Source organism: Rattus norvegicus, chromosome 3, assembly GCF_021556685.1.
Source record: "Rattus norvegicus strain SHRSP/BbbUtx chromosome 3, alternate assembly SHRSP_T2T, whole genome shotgun sequence".
Lineage (NCBI taxonomy): Eukaryota > Metazoa > Chordata > Mammalia > Rodentia > Muridae > Rattus > Rattus norvegicus.
In genome coordinates, this window is record NC_141536.1 from 76977499 (window position 1) to 76997574 (window position 20076).

General features: G+C 41.5%; 1 protein-coding gene across 10 annotated transcripts in view; it reads right to left on the reverse strand.

Moving 5' to 3' along the window:
* The window catches only part of Atg13 (autophagy related 13), a 35394-nt gene extending 15388 nt beyond the window's left edge, over positions 1–20006 (reverse strand). For 9 of the 10 annotated variants that reach the window (XM_087653212.1, XM_087653211.1, XM_087653209.1 and 6 more), the window contains exons 1-5: positions 19706–20006; positions 6733–6814; positions 5047–5127; positions 3998–4117; positions 1–13 (exon numbers count right to left, since the gene is read on the reverse strand). The exon at positions 1–13 is cut by the window's left edge and continues 34 nt beyond it. In XM_087653212.1, coding sequence (XP_087509338.1) covers positions 1–13; positions 3998–4117; positions 5047–5127; positions 6733–6801 — 283 coding nt within the window. In that variant the 5' untranslated portion in view covers positions 6802–6814; positions 19706–20006. 10 annotated transcript variants of the gene reach the window in all.
* Between the last annotated feature and the right edge of the window lie 70 nt (positions 20007–20076).

Consider the following 20076-nt stretch of genomic DNA (forward strand, 5'->3'; position numbering starts at 1 on the left):
CCATGGAATCTCCCTACATATAGAACAGGAAAAATACATTTCAATTATTAAAAATCATCTGATTTTTTCCTATAAAGCATCATAAAATCACAAGAAATATTGGAGACTACAAATAAACAAAAAGGAAAAAACCAACTTATTTAAAAATAGCAACTTACAAAAAGTTGGATCATGCTAAACATACCATTTTTATTTTATTTTTTTAACAAACATAACATGGAATTTTCCTTCTAACTAAAAATTAGAGAGGAGGGCTGGAGAGATGGCTCAATGATTAAGAACACTGACTGCTCTTCCAGAAGTCCTGAGTTTAATTCCCAGCAACCACATGGTGGCTCACAACCATCTTTAGTGGAATTCTATACCCTCTTCTGGTGTGTCTGAAGACAGCTACAGAGTACTCATGTTCATAAAATTAGAGAGGAGAGGGAGACAGAGAAATAAAGATTGAGAGACTGAATTTTATCTTTCGTAATACTCCAGGCTTCATGTTCACCATGAGTCTACTTAGCTACAGGAGCAGAATCTCTGAATTCTGTGTTCATGGTTACACTGTATACCATGACTATACTATGACTATCACTTTATCCAGTCAAGTCTCATATTTTTTGAGATATTTCTATTTTTTTAACCACTACAATAAAAATAAATAGCATTAAAGCAAGGCATAGTGGTCCACATCTGCAATCAAAGCACTTGGGAAGTGAAGGCAGGATGATCAGGAGTTCAAGGTCACCCTTGGCTACATAGCAAGCTTAAGGCAAATCTGGACTATCTGAGATTTTTGTCACAAACAGAGCTGGAAGAAAACACACACACACACACACACACACACACACACACACACACACACACACACAGAGAGAGAGAGAGAAAGAGAGAGAGAGAGAGAGAGAGAGAGAAAGAGAGAGAGAGAGAGAGAGAGAGTCTTTTTATACATCCTCAATCTCTTTAAGCAAATTTCTAGAATTAAAGCAGATAGACTAGAAAATATATGGTTTTCAGTCCACACTTTCTTCCTTAAACTGTATTTTGTTTTAGAGGGCCATAGTATACATATGGAAGCCAGAGTACCATATTGTACCTGGTGTTGGTTCTCATCTACCACACAGGATTCAGGGAGCAAACTCCAGTCATCAGATTTGGTGACAAGCACCTTACCCACTATGCCATACCACCAACTCTAGGCTCTGCTTTTTGAGACAGAGTTTGACGCTCACTTAGGTTGTACATACATTAAAATTAGAACAGGAGAGTCTCATATAAGATAGACTGGCTAAAAACCCTTTGAGCCTCCTGCCTCCTGCCTCAGTTTCCCTAGTGCTGGAATAGTGGTGGGGGCACCACGCCTGACAAGAATATATGGTTTTAATACCCTTTTCCAGGGCTTTGTACATGCTACTCAGGGTATACCACTAGTCTACATTTCCAGCCCTAGAACTCTTTTTTTTTTTTGTTTTGTTTTTCTTTTTTTCAGAGCTGGGGACCAAACCCAGGGCCTTGTGCTTGCTAGGCAAGCGCTCTACCACTGAGCTAAATCCCCAACCCCTAGAACTCTTTTTTTTTTTTTCTTTTCTTTTTTTTGGAGCTGGGGACCGAACCCAGGGCCTTGCGCTTCCTAGGCAAGCGCTCTACCACTGAGCTAAATCCCCAACCCTAGAACTCTTAATGTATCTTTTCTAAACAGCACTTTAGAAAGCCTGACAATTTCCAAGTGATGGGAGAACTTTTCACTTCAGTTCTACAAGTGCCATTTTTTAAGCGAGATCTGTTGTGGTAAATATTATTTGGGAGTTTCTACTCTGTAGGATGAGGTCATTATGCAGGTGAAGGTAGGTACAAGATAGAACAAGGCCTTCTCATTAGATGAGAAGGAGGAGGATGGGCAGGAGAAAAGTTTTAGAGAGGAGAAGGAGACTGGAGAGAGAGAGGGAAGAGCAGTCAAGAGAACATGGAGGCAGATGTTAAGGTTCCTCTCTGCACATCTATAGTTTGTTATGAATATTCTTTTTTTTTTTTTTTGGTTCTTTTTTTCGGAGCTGGGGACCGAACCCAGGGCCTTGCGCTTCCTAGGCAAGCGCTCTGCCACTGAGCCAAATCCCCAACCCTGTTATGAATATTCTTAAGGGATGGATGTGTACAGGGCTTTGTATGTCTAGGTGGGCAATTATATCTTATCAATGGGATCAGAGTTATTGTGTTCTGTGTTCTTTCATGTGGCGATTTTAATTGAGATCAAGAGAGTGAGTGTGTGGTGGCTGGAAACACTGGGCCACCATGGAATTGGGATGTGTATGTCTGGCATAGTGGCAACACACCTTGGGAACTAGATGGGTAGATTGTTGCCAGGCTCAGAGAGTAGCCATCAGCAGTGTGATATGGGATGGAGCAAAGCAGGTGAGATGCTTTGCTAACTGAGATGAAAATAACATTTATAGTAAGTCTTAAAGCATTAGAGTTAGGCAGATAACAACCCTTTATGTTATTTTGTCTACATATTCATCGATATCACTTGAGATTAAGTAAATTTAGAATGTCACTACAGTTCAAATTTATTGTTTTTGAAATTAAAGAGTTACAATGATTTAGAATTGAGGTGAAATATTTGAGCAAGATGGTGAGTAGTGACACACACCTTTAATACTAGCACACAGGAGGCAAGAGACAGGCAGATCTCTATAAATTCTAGACCAGCATGGTCTACACAACGAGGTCAGGGTGGAACCCCTGCTGATAAAATAAAGCCAATTACATATAGTTTAAAATCTAAAATGACACATTTCTTTCTTAAAGGTACCATGTAAATTTTTGCATAATAGTAAGTAGAAATGTTCTTAGTAAAAGATAAATGTAGGAGCTGGAGAGATGGCTCAGCGGTTAAGAGCACTGTCTGCTCTTCCAAAGGTCCTGAGTTGAATTCCCAGAAACCACATGGTGGCTCACAACCATTTGTAATGAGATCTGATGCCCTCTTCTGGTGTGAAGAAGAAGCTATAGTGTACTCACATATATAAATAAGTCTTTTCTTTTTTAAAAAAAAAAAAAGATAAATGTACATCAAGCTTAAATTTATATGAATAAAAAGGGGAATTGAGGGGTTGGGGATTTAGCTCAGTGGTAGAGCGCTTGCCTAGGAAGCGCAAGGCCCTGGGTTCGATCCCCAGCTCCGAAAAAAAGAACCAAAAAAAAAAAAAAGGGGTGGAATTGCAGAGAGAACATATTGTGTATTGGATGGATTCATCACCTGTCAATTAAAAAGCTATGGCCTATAGGAAAGGGTAGAATTAGAAGGTCGAACATAGGGAAGCATAAAGAATCCTGGGATAGAGCTGGGGAGATTTACCTGAGGAAGATGTGACAAGACAGATGCATAGTACCTGAGCATATTTAACCAGCCATGTGGCAGAACGTAGGTTAAAACAAATGGGTTATTTTAGTTGTGACTCTAGTCAGAGAAGAGCCTAGCTATAGGCACAGGGTATTTGTAAATATATTTTGAGTCTGAGTCTTATTTCTGGGAGCATGAGACTGGGAGGAAGAACCAGACCTAATTTCTACAGACATCAGTTTAGGAAAGGTTATGATTACCTTAACTTAAATTTTTTTTGGTTCTTTTTTTTTTTTTTTTTTTTTCGGAGCTGGGGACCGAACCCAGGGCCTTGCGCTTCCTAGGCAATCGCTCTACCACTGAGCTAAATCCCCAACCCCTTAAATTTTTTTTTTAGCTGATTCCATTAGCCAAACTGTCCTGTATAGTACTCTGAACAAGTGAGCAAGGAAAGACTGAATGCAGGACTCCTCAGCTTTGCAACATTCCTGTCTTATAAGCATGGGCGAGAACTAGGTTTGATGCCCATATAACAAAATACATAAATAAAAGCCCCAATTTAAAAAATGATGAGAAACTCAGAAAGAAAAGGAACATGTATAAAGCTAAAACTGAATTGGAAGCAGAGGATGAAGAGCCTTGCATGCCCACGTCCCGCCACGGCCTTACCTCAGAAGTCTTGAGTGAGATCTCCACACACATAGATCGCCCCACAGCAGGCAGCTGCCCAGACAGGGCCTTCTTTGCTTCATGGGTGACTTCTGGGATATCTTTGATTGCTAAATTGAACTAAAAACCAAGAGTGAATTCTGTGTGAAACCCTCTCAAGCAATATTATGGGCACAGAGTAGTGCGTTGTTTTAGTATTGAAACATTAGGCTATTTCTTCCTTCCCTATGGGAAACAGTTTGTACTGGAGCCTCTCAAGTCTCAGGCTGTGGGACTGTAATGGCCCAGGGTTAAGGAGGAAGGGTCAAGGAAGAAGCTTCAACCATGGATACCCCAAACATGACGATAGCAGGAGTTGGCTATCTCCCTTCTCTCAACCTGGTGTCAAAAAGCTGTTAACCCCCATCCACCTTACTAAGAACTCATTACCCTGACAGCTATAAGGCTTTACTCCTTGTTTAACTTCATAAGGTCCCCACCCTCCCTCCAACCCGAGTATGTAGATGAAGCATCTTCCAACATCCCTGCCATGCCCAGTGGTACAGGGCCACACAACCTTGCCCCAAAGTCCCTGGCCACCTTCTCAGGGGCTTACATACCCCTGTCTTGCCACTAATAAATGAACCAGCTCTCCAAAGCTGTTCCCAGGAGTGTTCATCGCCTGTGCACTCAGCTGACCAAGATCCTACACTGCACCTACAAGAACCCCCCCCACCCTCCAGTACAGCTCAGTGTACAATGGGTCTGTCTACCATGAGGAGAAACAGACAAGGGGCAGCATAAGGCTAAAAAGGTTACCTTATACAAAGATTAGCAACCAAAATATGATTTTATTTCCTACTAAATTTAACCAACTGTTACAACAGACCATCAAGGTCCAAATGAATAGGAGACTAATTTCTATAAAGAATGTACAAACTTTCTATAAGAATGGGTCAAATGATTTAGCAACTCTAAAAGCCTCACATGGCAGTTGGACATCTTATAGTCATTCCTTCTGACAAACACCATCGTATATAGACACCCATTAGCAAAAAATAGAAATTTACCCAATCTGAACCCGTCGGGGAAGATGATGAACGGGTGCAAATCTTTTCTCCAAGTCGAGCCTGGACAATCACTTGGACAGTCTGAAAACAAAACACAAAATAAGAAAAACAGATTAAGTTTAGAGTAAGAGCACTGCCAAAAAAAAAAAAAAGTTAAAGAAAATGGAAAAGAAAAAGAAAATTATTTATTTAACTTCTTAGGGGTTTACAGAGTCATGTGGACCTCTTGAGAATAAGTTTCAAGACAGCCAGGGCTACATAGAGAAACCCTGTCTTGAAAAATAAAAACAAAAACCAACCAACCAACCAACCAGTCTATATGGTACTAGTGAAACACATGTTTAAGTGTGTCTTCGAGGGTGAAGGAAGGTAGGGGAAATCATCCCACTCAATGGGCTGGAGTACTGAAACACATAGGAAGCTGGAGAGACTGCAGCAGTGAAGAGTGCTGGCTGCACAATATCAAGGACTAGAGTCAGGTCCCAGCAACCCCACAAAAAGCCAAACATGCTACAAATGCCGGCAGCTCCAGCTCTGAGGGACTCAACATCCTCTTCAACTCCATCTGAGCACAAGTGCACATACACACGAGTGGGTACACGTACACACACACACACACATACACACACACACACACACTGCAGACTGACATTTAAGGACTGGCAAGATGGCTCAGTAGATTAAAGCGGTTGCCAGCAAACCCGAGGAACTAAGTTCAATCATCACGACCCACATGGTGGAAGGAGGGAACAGACTCCTGTAAATTGTCTGCTGACTTCCACAAGTGCTGTGGTGTGTGTACATATGTGCATGTGTGTGTACAGCCATATATAACCTACCCCACTCCCAAAACACACACACACACACACACACACACACACACACACACAGATGTGAAAAGGGGAAAGGAGCACAGAGCAGTGCCCATATGTGTAATCCTAGTTCTGGGAAGGCTAAGGTGGGACTGCCATGGTTTGAGGTCTGCCTGGGTTGGAAAGTGAAACAGTATCTCAAAAACAAGAGTCAGGGGGTTGGGGATTTAGCTCAGTGGTAGAGCACTTGCCTAGCAAGCACAAGGCCCTGGGTTCAGTCCCCAGCTCCGAAAAAAAAAGAATAAAAAAAAAAAAAAAAAAAAAAAGAGTCAGGCAGATGAGCACTGGGCTTTTCTTTCCTCTCTTCCTGAGCCAACATGATGTGAGCAAGCAACCGCCAGCCTTCATGATGGACTACAGTCTCTCAACTATGAGACAAAACAAAAGCTTTCTCCCTCAGGTCACTTCAAGAATTTGGTTACAGAACAAGGAAAGTAACTAATACACTGGATGTTCTGGTGTTAGTTGGAGCAGTGAGGAAGATGCCCAAAGGCTGCCTATTCTAGTTCAGTCTTTGTTCCCACCCTAAGGGAATATACTGTGTCCATAACCCTAGATAACACTTTGACATTTCTACAGACAACCTTATGAAAAAAAAATGTTTTGAACAAGTAGCTGTGGAAAATTGGAAGCTACTTTTTAGTCACACCAATCCCACCCCCACACTTCACAGTTTGATTTACAACAGACAGAAGTATCCCCGAAAATGGGCAAGCTACAAGCTGTTATGCTCTATTTCCAAGGGGGGCTCTCTAAGGAAGAAGAATGATAATATTTCTAGCTGTCCCCAGCTTGAAAAAAATGGACATATTACCTTGAGGGCAAAAAACTTAATAAACTTGTCCAGGTCCTTTCTGTCCTGGGAACTGAGATCAGTTTCCATTGCCTACTGGAACCTGTAATAGAACACAAGAGAAGTGATGACAAATGTGACTAATGTGTTTAAAAACAGATCACTACGTCAGAGCACAGACGGGAGCCTACTAGCTGTACAGTAGTCATGTGGGAGTGGGAGATTTCCTTCAAAGATACCAAAGGAGAAGACACTAAAATACTATCACTTGAGGAAACTAATCCCACACAAACAGCCATATCTAGGAACCTACGAAATATATGAGGTCAATTTAACTCATTCTTAAGTTTTGAATATAATGGAGAGAAGGGTTGAGACACATTGTGCCAGAGGTCAGAGGCTAAACCCTAGTGCTGGCTCCCACCCTCTATCTGCTCTGTTGCTTGCTGCTATACATTTTCCAAGACAGACTTTGCTTCCTGAGACCTGTTTCTGAAACTTCATACCCAACCCTATTCTAGTAATTCAGGGACTAACAAGGTTTATAAGAGCAATCATTCACAGGTCTAGCTAGATAGCTCAACGGTTAAGAGCACTTGCTGGATGGGAATTTGGATCCCAGTATCCATGTCAGTTCACAGATGCTTGTATTTCTGGTTCCAAATGGTAAGCCTTCTTCTGTCTTCCATGGGTACACCAACAGACAGATGTACGTTCATATAAATTAAAAACAACACACCCAGGCTGGAGAGATGGCTTAGTGGTTAAGAGCACTGGTTGCTCTTCCAGAGGACCTCGGTTCAATTCCCAGAAGCCACATGGCAGCTGGCAACTGTAAGTAACTCCAGTTCCCCAGGATCTGATACCCTTATACAGATATACATGCAGGCAAAACACTAAAGGTCACAAAATAAAATTAAAAAAATAAAAATAAAAAACACCCCAGAATCCCATAAATGTTGCATGGGTGTGGCAGCCCATCTGTAATCCCAGTACTTGGATCCCAAAACAAGCTGGCTAACTGGACTAGCCAAGTCAATGAGCTCTGGGTTCAAGTTAGAGATCCTGTCTCCATATATAAGGAGAAAAGCAACTGAGGAAGATACCTGATATCAAACTCTGTTCTTTTCAAGCACCTGTATATACACATATATGTCCATTCATGTACTCCTACACATACACAAAAACAAGAAAAAAAGAGGAAATGCACTCAAATAGGCAAAGAAGAGTGGAGTATGATAGCATGCACCTATGATTCCAGACAGAGACAGAGGCAGGAGGACTGTTTTGAGGTTTGCTTGTGTACTCATCTCTCTATCTCAAAATAAGAGTAAAAGGAGGGCTAGATGTACAGCTTAGTAGACGACTGTACTGGCTGGTTTTGGGTGTCAACGTGACACAAGCTGGAGTTATCACAGAAAGGAGCTTCCCATGAGGAAAAGCCTTCATGAGATCCAGCTGTGAGGCATTTTCTCAATTAGTGATCAAGGGTGGGAGGGCCCATTGTGGGTGCTGCCATCTCTGGGCTGGTGGTCTTGGGTTCTATAAGAAAGCAAGCTGAGCAAGACAAGTGAAGCAAGCCAGTAAGTAACATCCCTCCATGGCTTCTCCATCAGTTCCTGCTTCCTGATCTGCTTGAGTTCCAGTCCTGGCCTCCTTTGGTGATGAACAGCAATGTGGAAGCTGAATAAACCCTTTCTTCTCCAACTTGCTTCTTGGTCATGATGTTTGTGCAGGAATAGAAACCCTAACTAAGACAACGACTTACCTATCATGTATGAGACCCTAGATTCAATACCTAGTACTCAAACAACAAAACCAAACTGAAAAAGTTAAACCATTCTTGTTGGCAGAACAAATTCACAAGTTAAAAAAAAATAAAAATAAAAAAATGTGGACTTGATGGCAAATGCCTTTAATACCTTGCATTGTGGAGACAGCGACAGGCAGATCTCTATGTCTGAATTCAAGATCAGTGTGGTCCACATAGGGAGTTCCAGGATAGCTAGGGCTCTGTAGAAAGACACTGTCTTTTTTTTTCTTTTTTCTTTTTTTTGGAGCTGGGAACTGAACCCAGGGCCTTGTGCTTGCTATACAAGCGCTCTACCACTGAGCTAAATCCCCAACCCAAGAGACACTGTCTTAAAAAAACAAAAACAAATAAATAAATACTCCAATTACCCTAACCCAAAAAAAAATTCTCTAACCAAGAAACCATCACACTTAAAAAGTCCCTAATATACAGCTTCAAAGACTATTTATGAATTGATTTAATCAAAGTAGAGAAAGACCTTAGCACTGAAGACCACAAAACAATTTAAAAAGGCACAAAACATACTGTTTTCACAGACAAAGAATTACTAATTTAAAAAACATGATCTGCAGGGTCAGCCCAATTCCCATCAAAATTCTAATGACATTCATCACAGAGAGAGAGAGAGAGAGAGAGAGAGAGAGAGAGAGAGAGAGAGAGCCCTAAAACATGTAGAGAATCAGAAAAACTCCCCCAAAATGCACAGCAATCTTGAACAAAAAGAATAAAACCAGTGATTACTGTGCCGTCTGACTTCAAAATACACAAAGAATGACCAAAACTGCAGGGTACTGGCATAAATAGAGACGCAGACCAAAAGGACAGAATAGAAAGTTCAGAAATATACCCATACAGTTTCTGTCAAAAGACTTATGACAAAGGTGCAAAAAGTATAGAAAAGACAGAGTCTTTGCAATGAACAGTGTTGGGAAAATAGGATGTTCATATATAGAACTAAGCTTATGTATCATATTTTTAAAAAAAAATCAATTCAAAATGGGCTTAAGACTTAATGCTTAAGACCTGAAACTATGAAAAGTGCTGGGGGGGGGGGGCAGAAAAACTCCATGACATGATGACATGGTCTGGGTATATTTATGGTATATTTATGGATATGACTTCAAACACACGGGACTAGAAACAAAACTACAGATCTTTTATGTGTGTGTCTCTTGAGGCCTTTTTGTCTATAAACACTCTTTTGCTCAGCTCATCAGAACATTTATTTCCTAACATGAACTGCAGTCCAATTTTAGGATCCAAAATAAAACCAATCTGACTGTGCCTGACTGTAATGTCCTTTAACAGGGCTCACTGCCCCAAGGTCCCAAAGCAATAGAGAAATGAATGGGAGATAAAAATGCGCTGTAGGATTACACTGACCTTATTCTTTACACTCAAGGAGAGTCATTATATTCTTGCCACAAGAACTACCAGTATACACATTATGTGTTGTGGCTTTCTGTACAACTGGCAGCACTGAAAGAATTGGGCAGCTACAATTATGGAAGCCCAAAAGATGCTGCTCTTTCATGGGGAAAAAGCAATCTTTCAGGCAGCTGTGTCTGCTGGTCCCTACACCTGCTCATTTGAACACTCAATTTGCCTTAGCAATAGAAATAAATAGTGGCTTCACTTTTTCTTTTGCTCTTTTTTGAGTAATCTAAGAATACAAGGGGAAACTTGGTGTAAACACTTAAAGATCTTCAGGGCTGGGGAGATGGGTCAGAGGGCAAGTGAGGACTTGAGTTTAAATCCCAAGAGCTACTACCATCTGTGGGTGGTAGTGTCTAATCCCAGTGGTCCTACAGCAAGATGGGAGGCAGAGCAGGAGAATCCCTGGAAAGCCAAGGGCTAACCAGTCTGAGGAATGCAGCTGTGAAGGAGAGACTGTCTCAAACAAGGTGGAAGTTCAAGACTGACATACAAGGTTGTTTTCTGACCTTCCTACATGTGCTAGTTAAACACACATACATTCTTACACACAGAATAAACAAAAATAAGAAAATCCACGACTAAATCCCCCGTATTTTACCACTATGGTCTGTTATCAATGCTGTTGTGGAGAATTACTATTTGCTGAGGCTTCTTTCTCACAGCTATCAAAGTAATGCAGCCTGTATTTCTTGGCTAGCTAACTCTGCCTCTGCAAGCTTAGGTAATAATAAACCTCAAGCAGGGGCTGGAGATGGCTCAGCGGTTAAGAGCCCTGACTGCCCTTCCAGAGGTCCTGAGTTCAATTCCTAGCAACCACATGGTGGCTCACAACCATCTGTAATGGGATCTGATGCCCTCTTCGGGTGTGTCTGAAGACAGCGACAGTGTACTTATGTATAATAAATAGATAAATCTTAAAAAAAAAAAAACAAAAAACCTCAAGCAGATCACTGAGGGACTAATTATAGAAAGCATTGTTGCCAGACTGTTCGTATGAATCAGAAGTTTGGGCAAACTCTGCAGGGTGATTTCCAGTTATCCCCCATGTAATATCAGCAGAGAAAATGGGTGGGGTGGTTCTTAAAAGGTAATGGGTCTTGCTGGAACCTTCAGGACAGAATTACACTGAACCTGGCATGCAGTGGATCCTGTGTCAAGTCCAGGATGGGAGACACATGCGAGAGAACTAGTTCTATTAGTTTGGATGAGGTTTTGAGGGCAACATCAGTTATAAGGGACTTTCTGAGAAGAAAACTAAGTAAAAGTAATGAATGTGTTTTCTTTCCTGAAATAGGGCACTTGGGGAAACTAAACCATTAGTACATGGCAGACTGCAATCACCCCACTATAAACACTATATATTCCTTCCTACAACAGGATCCTTTCTTTTGATAAGAGTTGAGCAGAAACTTTTGTCATCCTGGTTATATGTACCCTCCTAACCTTGCTCTTCTTCAAATCCACTACGCAGCTCCAAGTCCACTTAAGATGGAATTCTGAGATAGCCCTCTACTGTCTTCTCAAAATTATTGGCCTTTTAATAAATCTGATTCCTTCCTATCAATTCCTGTTACTTACTCTAATCTATAACCATACAGCCCTGATGGTATCCGATTCTAGTTCCCTTCTCTTGAATATCAACGTTGACATCTAATTCTGGGAATACTAACCACAAAGGCAAATGGGTTCAACTTCTGCATCAATCAATCAATCAATCAATCAATCAATTGATCAATCAATCTAATCAGAGCACTAGGAAGCAGAAGGATCTTAGCTCCAGCCTAGGCTCAAAACAAATAGTTCATAAGAACAAAAAGCAAGTATCAGTCTAGAGTCTTGTTCCTTATAATGTACAGTTTCAACTTTCATTTCTGTAGACTAAGAGGACAGTTACTGCTCATGTTTTAATATTTTAATTATTTTATTTAGACATACTTGTATTCTGCCTACATGTGTTTATCTGAACACTACATGTGCCCAGGCCCCACAGAAGTCAGAGGAGGGCATCAGATGCCCTGGAACTGGAACTGGAACTACAGATGGTTGTGAACCACTGATGGAGTGAAATTATGATCTTGGCTCCTCACCCTTTAACCCCAGCACCAGGAAGACAAAGACAGGTGGATTTCTAAGCCAACATGGCCCACATAGGTAGGGAGCTCCCGGCCAACAAGAGCTCCAAAGTAAGACTCTGTCTCAAAAACAAAACACAAGACAGTGAGGAGGATTATAAGCAGATACATACATGGACAAGAACAGGCACAAAGAGAACATAAAAGTTCTAGAAGATGCCCAGCAGGAATAGCCCACACCTTTAATCACAGTAATCAGGAGGCAGAGATAAGAGGATTTCTGTCCTCTTGAGGTAAGCCTGGTCTAAGTTAAGTTTCAGGATAGCCAGGACTGCACAAAGAAACCCTAACTCAAAAATAAAAAATCCTTAACAAGGGGTTGGGGATTTAGCTCAGTGGTAGAGCGCTTGCCTAGGAAGCTCAAGGCCCTGGGTTCGGTCCCCAGCTCCGAAAAAAAAACAAAAAACAAAAAACAAAAAAACCAAAAAAAAAAAAAAATCCTTAACAAGAGAGACAGAGAGTGGGAGAAAGGAGAGATACTGAAAACAGGACTTCAAGTTCACAGGACTTAGACCCACAATCTGGATACTGACACATTCTGCCCTGATACCACTCTGGTCAGAGCGGTTCTTTTTCTGTACTATCTATAAGGCTGGCCATTAACTTTTTGGAAACATTAAATTGGAAGGCTAGCACAAACTTCAGTCATTGAGGTAAACACATATCAAATTGTAGGACTGCTTTTCTCAGTCCTATCCTCACCTGGCTTGAAAACACTAACAGTTATGCTGGAGGTTTTTCTTTGTGTGACAAGTAACCTTTGATTACCCCATTCTTCTTTTTTTTAATTTTTTTTGACTGCCCCGTTCAATACTGAACACAACACACCAAAAAGAAAGGAGATGCTTGCTGTATGTATGTGAGGCTGACAGCACAATATCATGACCAAAATACAGGTTTATTTTATGTTAACTTTGAGTCTCACAAGGCTGACCAGGAATTTGGATCTGCTTGCCTCTGCCTCCTGAGTGCTGAGATTAAAGACGTCTGCCATCACACCAGTCTATTTTTTTCAAATTGAGATGAACTGGCCAGAAGATATAGCTGACTGGTAGTATACCTCCCTGCCATGTACAGGAGGTCCTCAGTAACCAATTGGCTACAGAAAACCTTGACTCAGAGCCAGTGAGATGGCTCAGCAGCTAACGGTACTCGTTAGTAAATCTGGGGACTTGAATTTGATCCCCAGGAATAAATGGTAAGAGGAAAAAAAAGTTGTTCTCTGACTTTCACACATGTAGTATAGCACAAAGTATTTATGACCAGGTGTGGTAGCCCACACCTTTGATCCCAGCATTCAGGAGGCAGAAGAGGATTTCTGTGAGTTCAAGGTCATCCTGGTCTACAGTAAGTTTCAGGCTGCTCAAAGAAACCCTGTCTTGAAAGTGGGGTGGAGTGGAGAAGCATTTGTGTTATTTAAAATATATTGTATCTATTATAATTATATGTCTATGTCTGAGTTGGGGTATATACACGTGCATGTTGGAAGGAGGACAGAGGCATCAGATGTCCCTGGTTTGAGTTACAGGTGGTTGTCAGCTACCTGTCATTTGTGCTAGAAACAAACCTCAGGCTCTTTTAGATATGCTCTTAACTGCTGAGCATCTTTCCAGCCTATGTTTTAATTTTTAAAAATATGTATGTGTAGCACATGTATGCCTGGTGTCTGCAGAAATCAAAAAGAGCCCTGACCTCCTGGAACCGCAGTTACAGATGTTTGTGAGCTACCACATGGTCCTGGAACCAAATCTAGGTTCAATACAAAAGCAGCAAGTGTTCTTTTTCTACTTTATTTTGGTAAGAAATATTTTTTCTTGGGGCTGAGGAGAAAATCCAGTGGCTAAAAGCACTTGGTGTACAAACAAAACAGGAGGACCTGAGCTTGGATCTGCACTACTCCCCCAAAAATCAAGGTGTGGCCAGGTAAATCTTGTAATCACAGAACTGTGGGGGCAGCAGAGTACAGGAACAGGACAATTAGCTTGCAGGCAAACCTAGCTCTAGGTTCAGTAAGTCTGTCTGAAGGCAGAAGGCTATGTCGTGCTCTGGCCTTTGCACACAGGCACTAGAGCAGAATATTATACCACCCCCACCATGAATCATTTGGACTAGACAGACATGGTAATGCACATCTGTAATCCCAATAAGATGTTGTAATAAAAACATAAATAAATTGGTGTGGTGAACTGGCTTGTGATCACAGCATGTGGGAGGTAGAGATAGGAGGATCAGAAGTTTAAAGTCATCCTTGGCTAAACATAGTACCTCTGAGAACAGCCTGGGTTACAATGAGATGCTATCTCAAAATCAAATGAACATACATACACCTTGTGAGAATATGGCAAGGCCTAGAATTTTGTCCCCAGTACCACAAAGAGGAAACAAAATCCAAATACGACCTTGGCTAGGGTGCTATTCAGCAGTAGTCTTTGTCTAGCAAACACATTAAAGTTGATTTTGTTATGTTCTATCCTTATCACCACATAAAAAAGTAAAATTTACCATCTTGCTCATTTTTTAGAGAACAGTTTAATGGTATTAAATATATCACAATATATTACTACCACTAGCATCCATTCCAAACCATTTTCATTTTACAAATCTGAAACTGTGTAGACATTAAGCCATATCTTCCCATTCCAAAACTCTTCCAGAACCTGGCAATCACCAAGGGCCGTGACTTTGGGTATTCTAAGTATCAAAGATTCATATAGTATTTTAAAGTTTTTATCTGCTGTGACTAGCTTATTTCGCTTAGCATAATGTCCTAAAGATTTGTTCATATGCTAGCATGTCTTCTAGTTCCCTTTCTGTTGCTGTGACAAAAATACCATGACCAAGAACCATTAGGAGGGGTTGGGGATTTAGCTCAGTGGTAGAGCGCTTGCCTAGCAGGCGCAAGGCCCTGGGTTTGATCCTCAGCTCCGGGAAAAAAAAGAAAGGAAAAAAAAAAAAAAGAACCATTAGGAATGAGCCTTGTAGCAAACAATTTCAGATCCCACCCTGGTATACATACAGAGTTTCAGGTTAGCAAGAGCTTCATATAAAACCCTGTCTTAAATACAAACAAAAAAGAAACAAAAAAAGGATGGTATTTCAAGTTATAGTTTCAGTCTAACACTGAAGGAAATCAGAGCAGGAACTTGAAGCTAAAACCTGAACAAAGTTTGATTGCCTGCTCTTCTGTGCAGTAATTGCCTCCAACCAGGGAACTCGCAAGCAAAGGCGTGCAGCAGGAACCATGGAAGCCCAGAAATACCCAACTAGAGATGGTGCAGTCCACTGCCCTATGTCATTTAGTAAACAAAACAATGCCCCACTAAACAATCTGGTAAAGATAATCACTCAACCCAGACTCCTTTTCCAGGTGATTCTAGGCCACAGCAAGTTGACAATATTACCTAGGCCAGCGTATTTGAAAGCAACTATTGGAAGATTAAGTAACACTGCATATGAATATTTTTCTTATCCACTTACTTGATGTACTTGCTTGAGTTGCTTCTGTTTTATCTGATTAGCAATGCTGCTACCAACACAGGTCTCAATTCTAAGTATACACTCAGGAGTGAAGCTGCTAGATCATGCAACTCTAAATTCTCCTTTTCTTTCTGTCTGCCAAGACAGGGTTTCTCTGTGTAGTCCTAGCTGTCCTGAAATCGCTGTCATCCAGACTGGCTTTGAATTCAGAGATGGCTTCATGCAACACCACTGCCTGGTTTAAATTTCCTTTAAGGAACTGAATTGATATACATTCCCACTAGTCTTCAACCCCTTTTATTGCCTGCTTTTTTTGTTTGTTTGTTTTGGATTATTCTCAGGGTGGCCAAGGACAATGCAAACAGTAGGTGACCTTCAGCTAGAGATCTTATCAAGATCTTAGTTTTCCCAGAGATAGGGTAGTCCTGCCTTCAGACCCCACCCAACACTTGTTTTCCTTGGTATTTATTTCTATTTTATGTTTAAGGGTGTTTTGTGTGCACTATATGCTCGAAGAGACCAAAAACAGGGTATTGGATCCCCTGAGACTGGAATTACAGTGAGTAATTGTACCTTACTGAATCAAATCTGGGTTTCTTGAAAGAACAGTCAGTGCTTTTAACCCCTGCACCATCTCCAGTCACCATATATTTTTCTCCAATCAGATCTGGGTTTGAGGAATTGTCTCACTATATTGCTCAAGCTGGCCTAAAATTCACATTTTGAGTGAAATGTCTTTTTGTTTCTTTCGGGTTTTTTGAGACAAGATTTCTTCAGATATCCCTGGTTGTCCTAGAACTTACTCTGTAGACCAGGCTGTTCCTGAACTCAGAGGCTCTGCCTCCAGAGTGCTAAGAGTAAAGATGTGGCCCCCAAAGGTGAACTGCCTTTTGTTTGTCAAATGAAGCTAGGTTTATACACTTGAGGCACCTTAGGGTGGGGCACTACATAACCTCAGGCTAGGGCTGGTCACCAGAGACCAAGTATTTTTCCTCCGGCAAGTTTAACCCCACCCTTGTAAGAAAAATGATAGTTAAGGGTGAATTCCATAAAGACTTTGTTTTTGTGAAGTTCTTGTAATTGCACTGATTTGTTCGTCTCTTCGGAGTGAGTGAGACGTTGGTGTGGTGTGTATCAGAGAGTAACTTGTGGGACTTGGTTCTTTCCTTCTACCATGTGGGTCCCCAGGACTAACCTCAGCTCAGCAGAATTGGCGGAAAGTAGTATCTATCCATAAAAACTGAAACCAGATTTGGCAACTTCCCAAGTTATTCAACAGCAATTAGAGGGTTACTGTAATAAGGTCAAATGGAGGGAATGACAACATGGCTCAGTAACAAGCAAGTAATAACACTTGCTGTGCAAATCTGTAGACTTTAGATCAGAACTCAATACCCAGCACACACAAAGATGGAAGGACACAACTGACTCCTCATACTCACTGTGACATGTGAGTATACCCCCACCAATTAATGAGAGAGAGAGAGAGAGAGAGAGAGAGAGAGAGAGAGAGAGAGAGACACGAGACTATTCTTCCAGAGGTCCTGAGTTCAATTCCCAGCAAGCACATGGTGGCTCACAACCATCTGAAATGGGATCCAATGCCCTCTTCTGGTGTGTCTGAAGACAGCGACAGACACAAACATATACATACTCTTCTGCACAAAAACACTACTTTTTTTTTAAACCCATCATGTGGTAGTGAATGCTTAGAATCCAAGAACTCAGATGAAAGGCAGGAGGAAAACCTCAGCCCCCAGGCCATCCAAGAGTCACACAAAATATAAAGAAAATCCAAAAAATAAACAAGACCAAGAGAGGATAGAAAAAAGATCCTCAAATTGGTAAATGTAAAATAATTAACAACAATAAATATTTAAGGTTATTTAAAACAGAGTATCTAACTAACACCCACCTCAGAGTATTTGATCTCAATACCATCTTAAGTTATCTTTAAATAAGAGAGCTACTGACAATACTAAAATGGAGAGGGAAAAACCCTTAAAATTCAAGGACTGTAAAATATCTTTCTTCTTTTTTTTTTTGGAGTTGGGGACCGAACTCGGGGCCTTGCGGTTGCTAGGCAAGCGCTCTATCACTGAGCTAAATCCCCAACCCCATAAAATGTCTTTTAACTTTACATTTTATTCATATGTCTGTGAACCAAAAGTAGAAGCAGTATCCCTCAAAACTAATTCTGTTCTGACTCCCACTAATTCCTGACGTAGCCATTTACTTTCAGGAACACTGAACTGTACATGGCCATTCAGTCACTTTTCTTTTCTTTTCTTTTTTTTTTTTTCCCTGCATGGAGAGGTTTAATAAGAGAAGAGTAGAAAAGAGGAGAAGTAAAGTAGGCCGGCCATGGGCACGTGGGTAGAAGGGGGTGTGGAGAGAGAAGAGACAGGGACAGAGGGGAAGAGAGCAGAGAAGAGAAGAACAAAGAGCCAGTCACTTTTCTAAGTAGTGGTGATTTACACTCTCATCCTTTCTCTTGGGACCAAGGAAATAAGGGACACCATCACAAGAAATTGCCTGTGCAGCCTATAATAGCCTTCAGAAGACTTTTCTTTTCTTTTTTTTTAATAATTTATTTATTTATTATATATGAGTACACTGTTGCTGTCTTCAGACACACCTGAAGAGGGCATCAGATCCCATTACAGATGGTTGTGAGCCACCATGTGGTTACTGGGATTTGAACTCAGGACCTTGGGAAGAGCAGTCGATGCTCTAACCACTGAGCCATCTCTCCAGCCCCCTCAGAAGACTTTTCTAATAAATTGTTCCACATACACTCTACAGTTAAAAGCAGGCAGGTATTTAAAATGAATCTGAAATAATTTTGATTTTGATGAGTTATAACCATTTAACACCATCTAGCGTTACACAGGTTGTCCCACTGCCAGTAAGAAGATAGTCCCTTTTTCAGTAATCAAGTCACCCTGACCTACACAGGGAGTACATATTCGTCACTCTTTTTTGGGTATGGTAGGCATAATTCTAATATTCAGGAGGAAGAGGTTCAGGACTTCAAGGTCACCCATAACTATATAGAGTGAAAGCCAGCCTAGAATATATAAATATCCTGTAGAAAAACAAAAACAAAAGAAAAGAAACCAACAGCAGTAGACACATGCCTATATCCCAGCCCTGGGGAGGCAGAGGCAAGAGGACTGCTCAAATTTTCAATGCCAGCCTAGTCTACATAGTGAGTTCCACACCAACAGGTGTACACACAAAAAGATCTCATCTCAAAATGCACAGATATAATTGGTTGTGGATATAGCTCTGTAGTAGACTAAGCAAAGTGATAGGTTAAATTTCAATTAAGAACACATGTGTTTGCGTATTGATATATAATACATATAAATAAACATATAGTTAAGAGGATTTCAAGACTAGACATGATGGTAATTCAAGGCTAAACTAGGCTGCATAGCTGAACCCTGTTTTCAACTACCCCAACCTAGGCCTCTGACGGCCTGGATGGTATTCCAGCTACTCAGGAGGCTGAAGCACAGGAATTTAAGGCCAACCTGGGTTATCACAGAGGCGTTGGGGGGAGCAAAACATGGAATGTTACCTTGAGGTCAGAATTTAAAACTAAAATGTGTGAGTGACTAGCCCAAGAAAATGCTCAGACACTTACTCAGAGATTTAATGAGAATGGTCCGCAGGTTTGCACAGGTTGTTCCACAGCCTGTAAGACGATAGTCCCTTTTTTCACTAATCAAGTCACCCTGACCTACACAGGGAGTACATATTCGTCACTCTTTTTTTTTTTTTTTTGATTGATTGATTGAAAACCTACCTTACCCATCTTGGTACCCAACTCCGGAGTTACAGCCCTACAAATGTTCTCCAATAGATCTTTTTGACATAACCTGAAGAGACAATAGAGTAGCAAGGAAATTTCGGGGTATGACTGTAACGGTTGGGACGTCTCCAGAGCCAACAGGGTCTACACCAACCCAACTTCCAGTAGAAAACAGAACGAGGGGATTATGGAACTGAACCTCGGCTGGATGACTTGGGCGTCCCCAAGGAGGTGACCAAGGGAACGCAGATCAGTGACCTCCCTCATTCGGGGGTGCAGAAATATTCGGGTGTTATTACCCTCAAAAGTGAGTACCTGTGAAGCTACGGCACATAGAGTGACTCCGGGCTCTCATTCCGGAGGCCGGGGCCTGGGGCCGGCCAACCGCACCTCCCGGCTGAGGGTTCCGCGCTCCCGGGCGGCAGTGACAGCACAGGTCGCAGAGAGATACCTCACGCTAACGAGGTTCTGAGATCCCAGAACTAAAAAAGCTGTCGGACTGGTGTCGACTGGTTTTCTTCACAGCTTCCCCTTCACGCGTCAAGCGATCTCTCCCTCCCTAAGACAGCAACCAGTCGCTGCCCGGCGCCGCCATCGTTAGTGTTTGTTTTCATCCGCTTCAGTGCAGGCGGTGGGGTGGTAGAGCGCTGTGGGGGAAATGTAGCTGTCTAACTTCAGCTGCACTT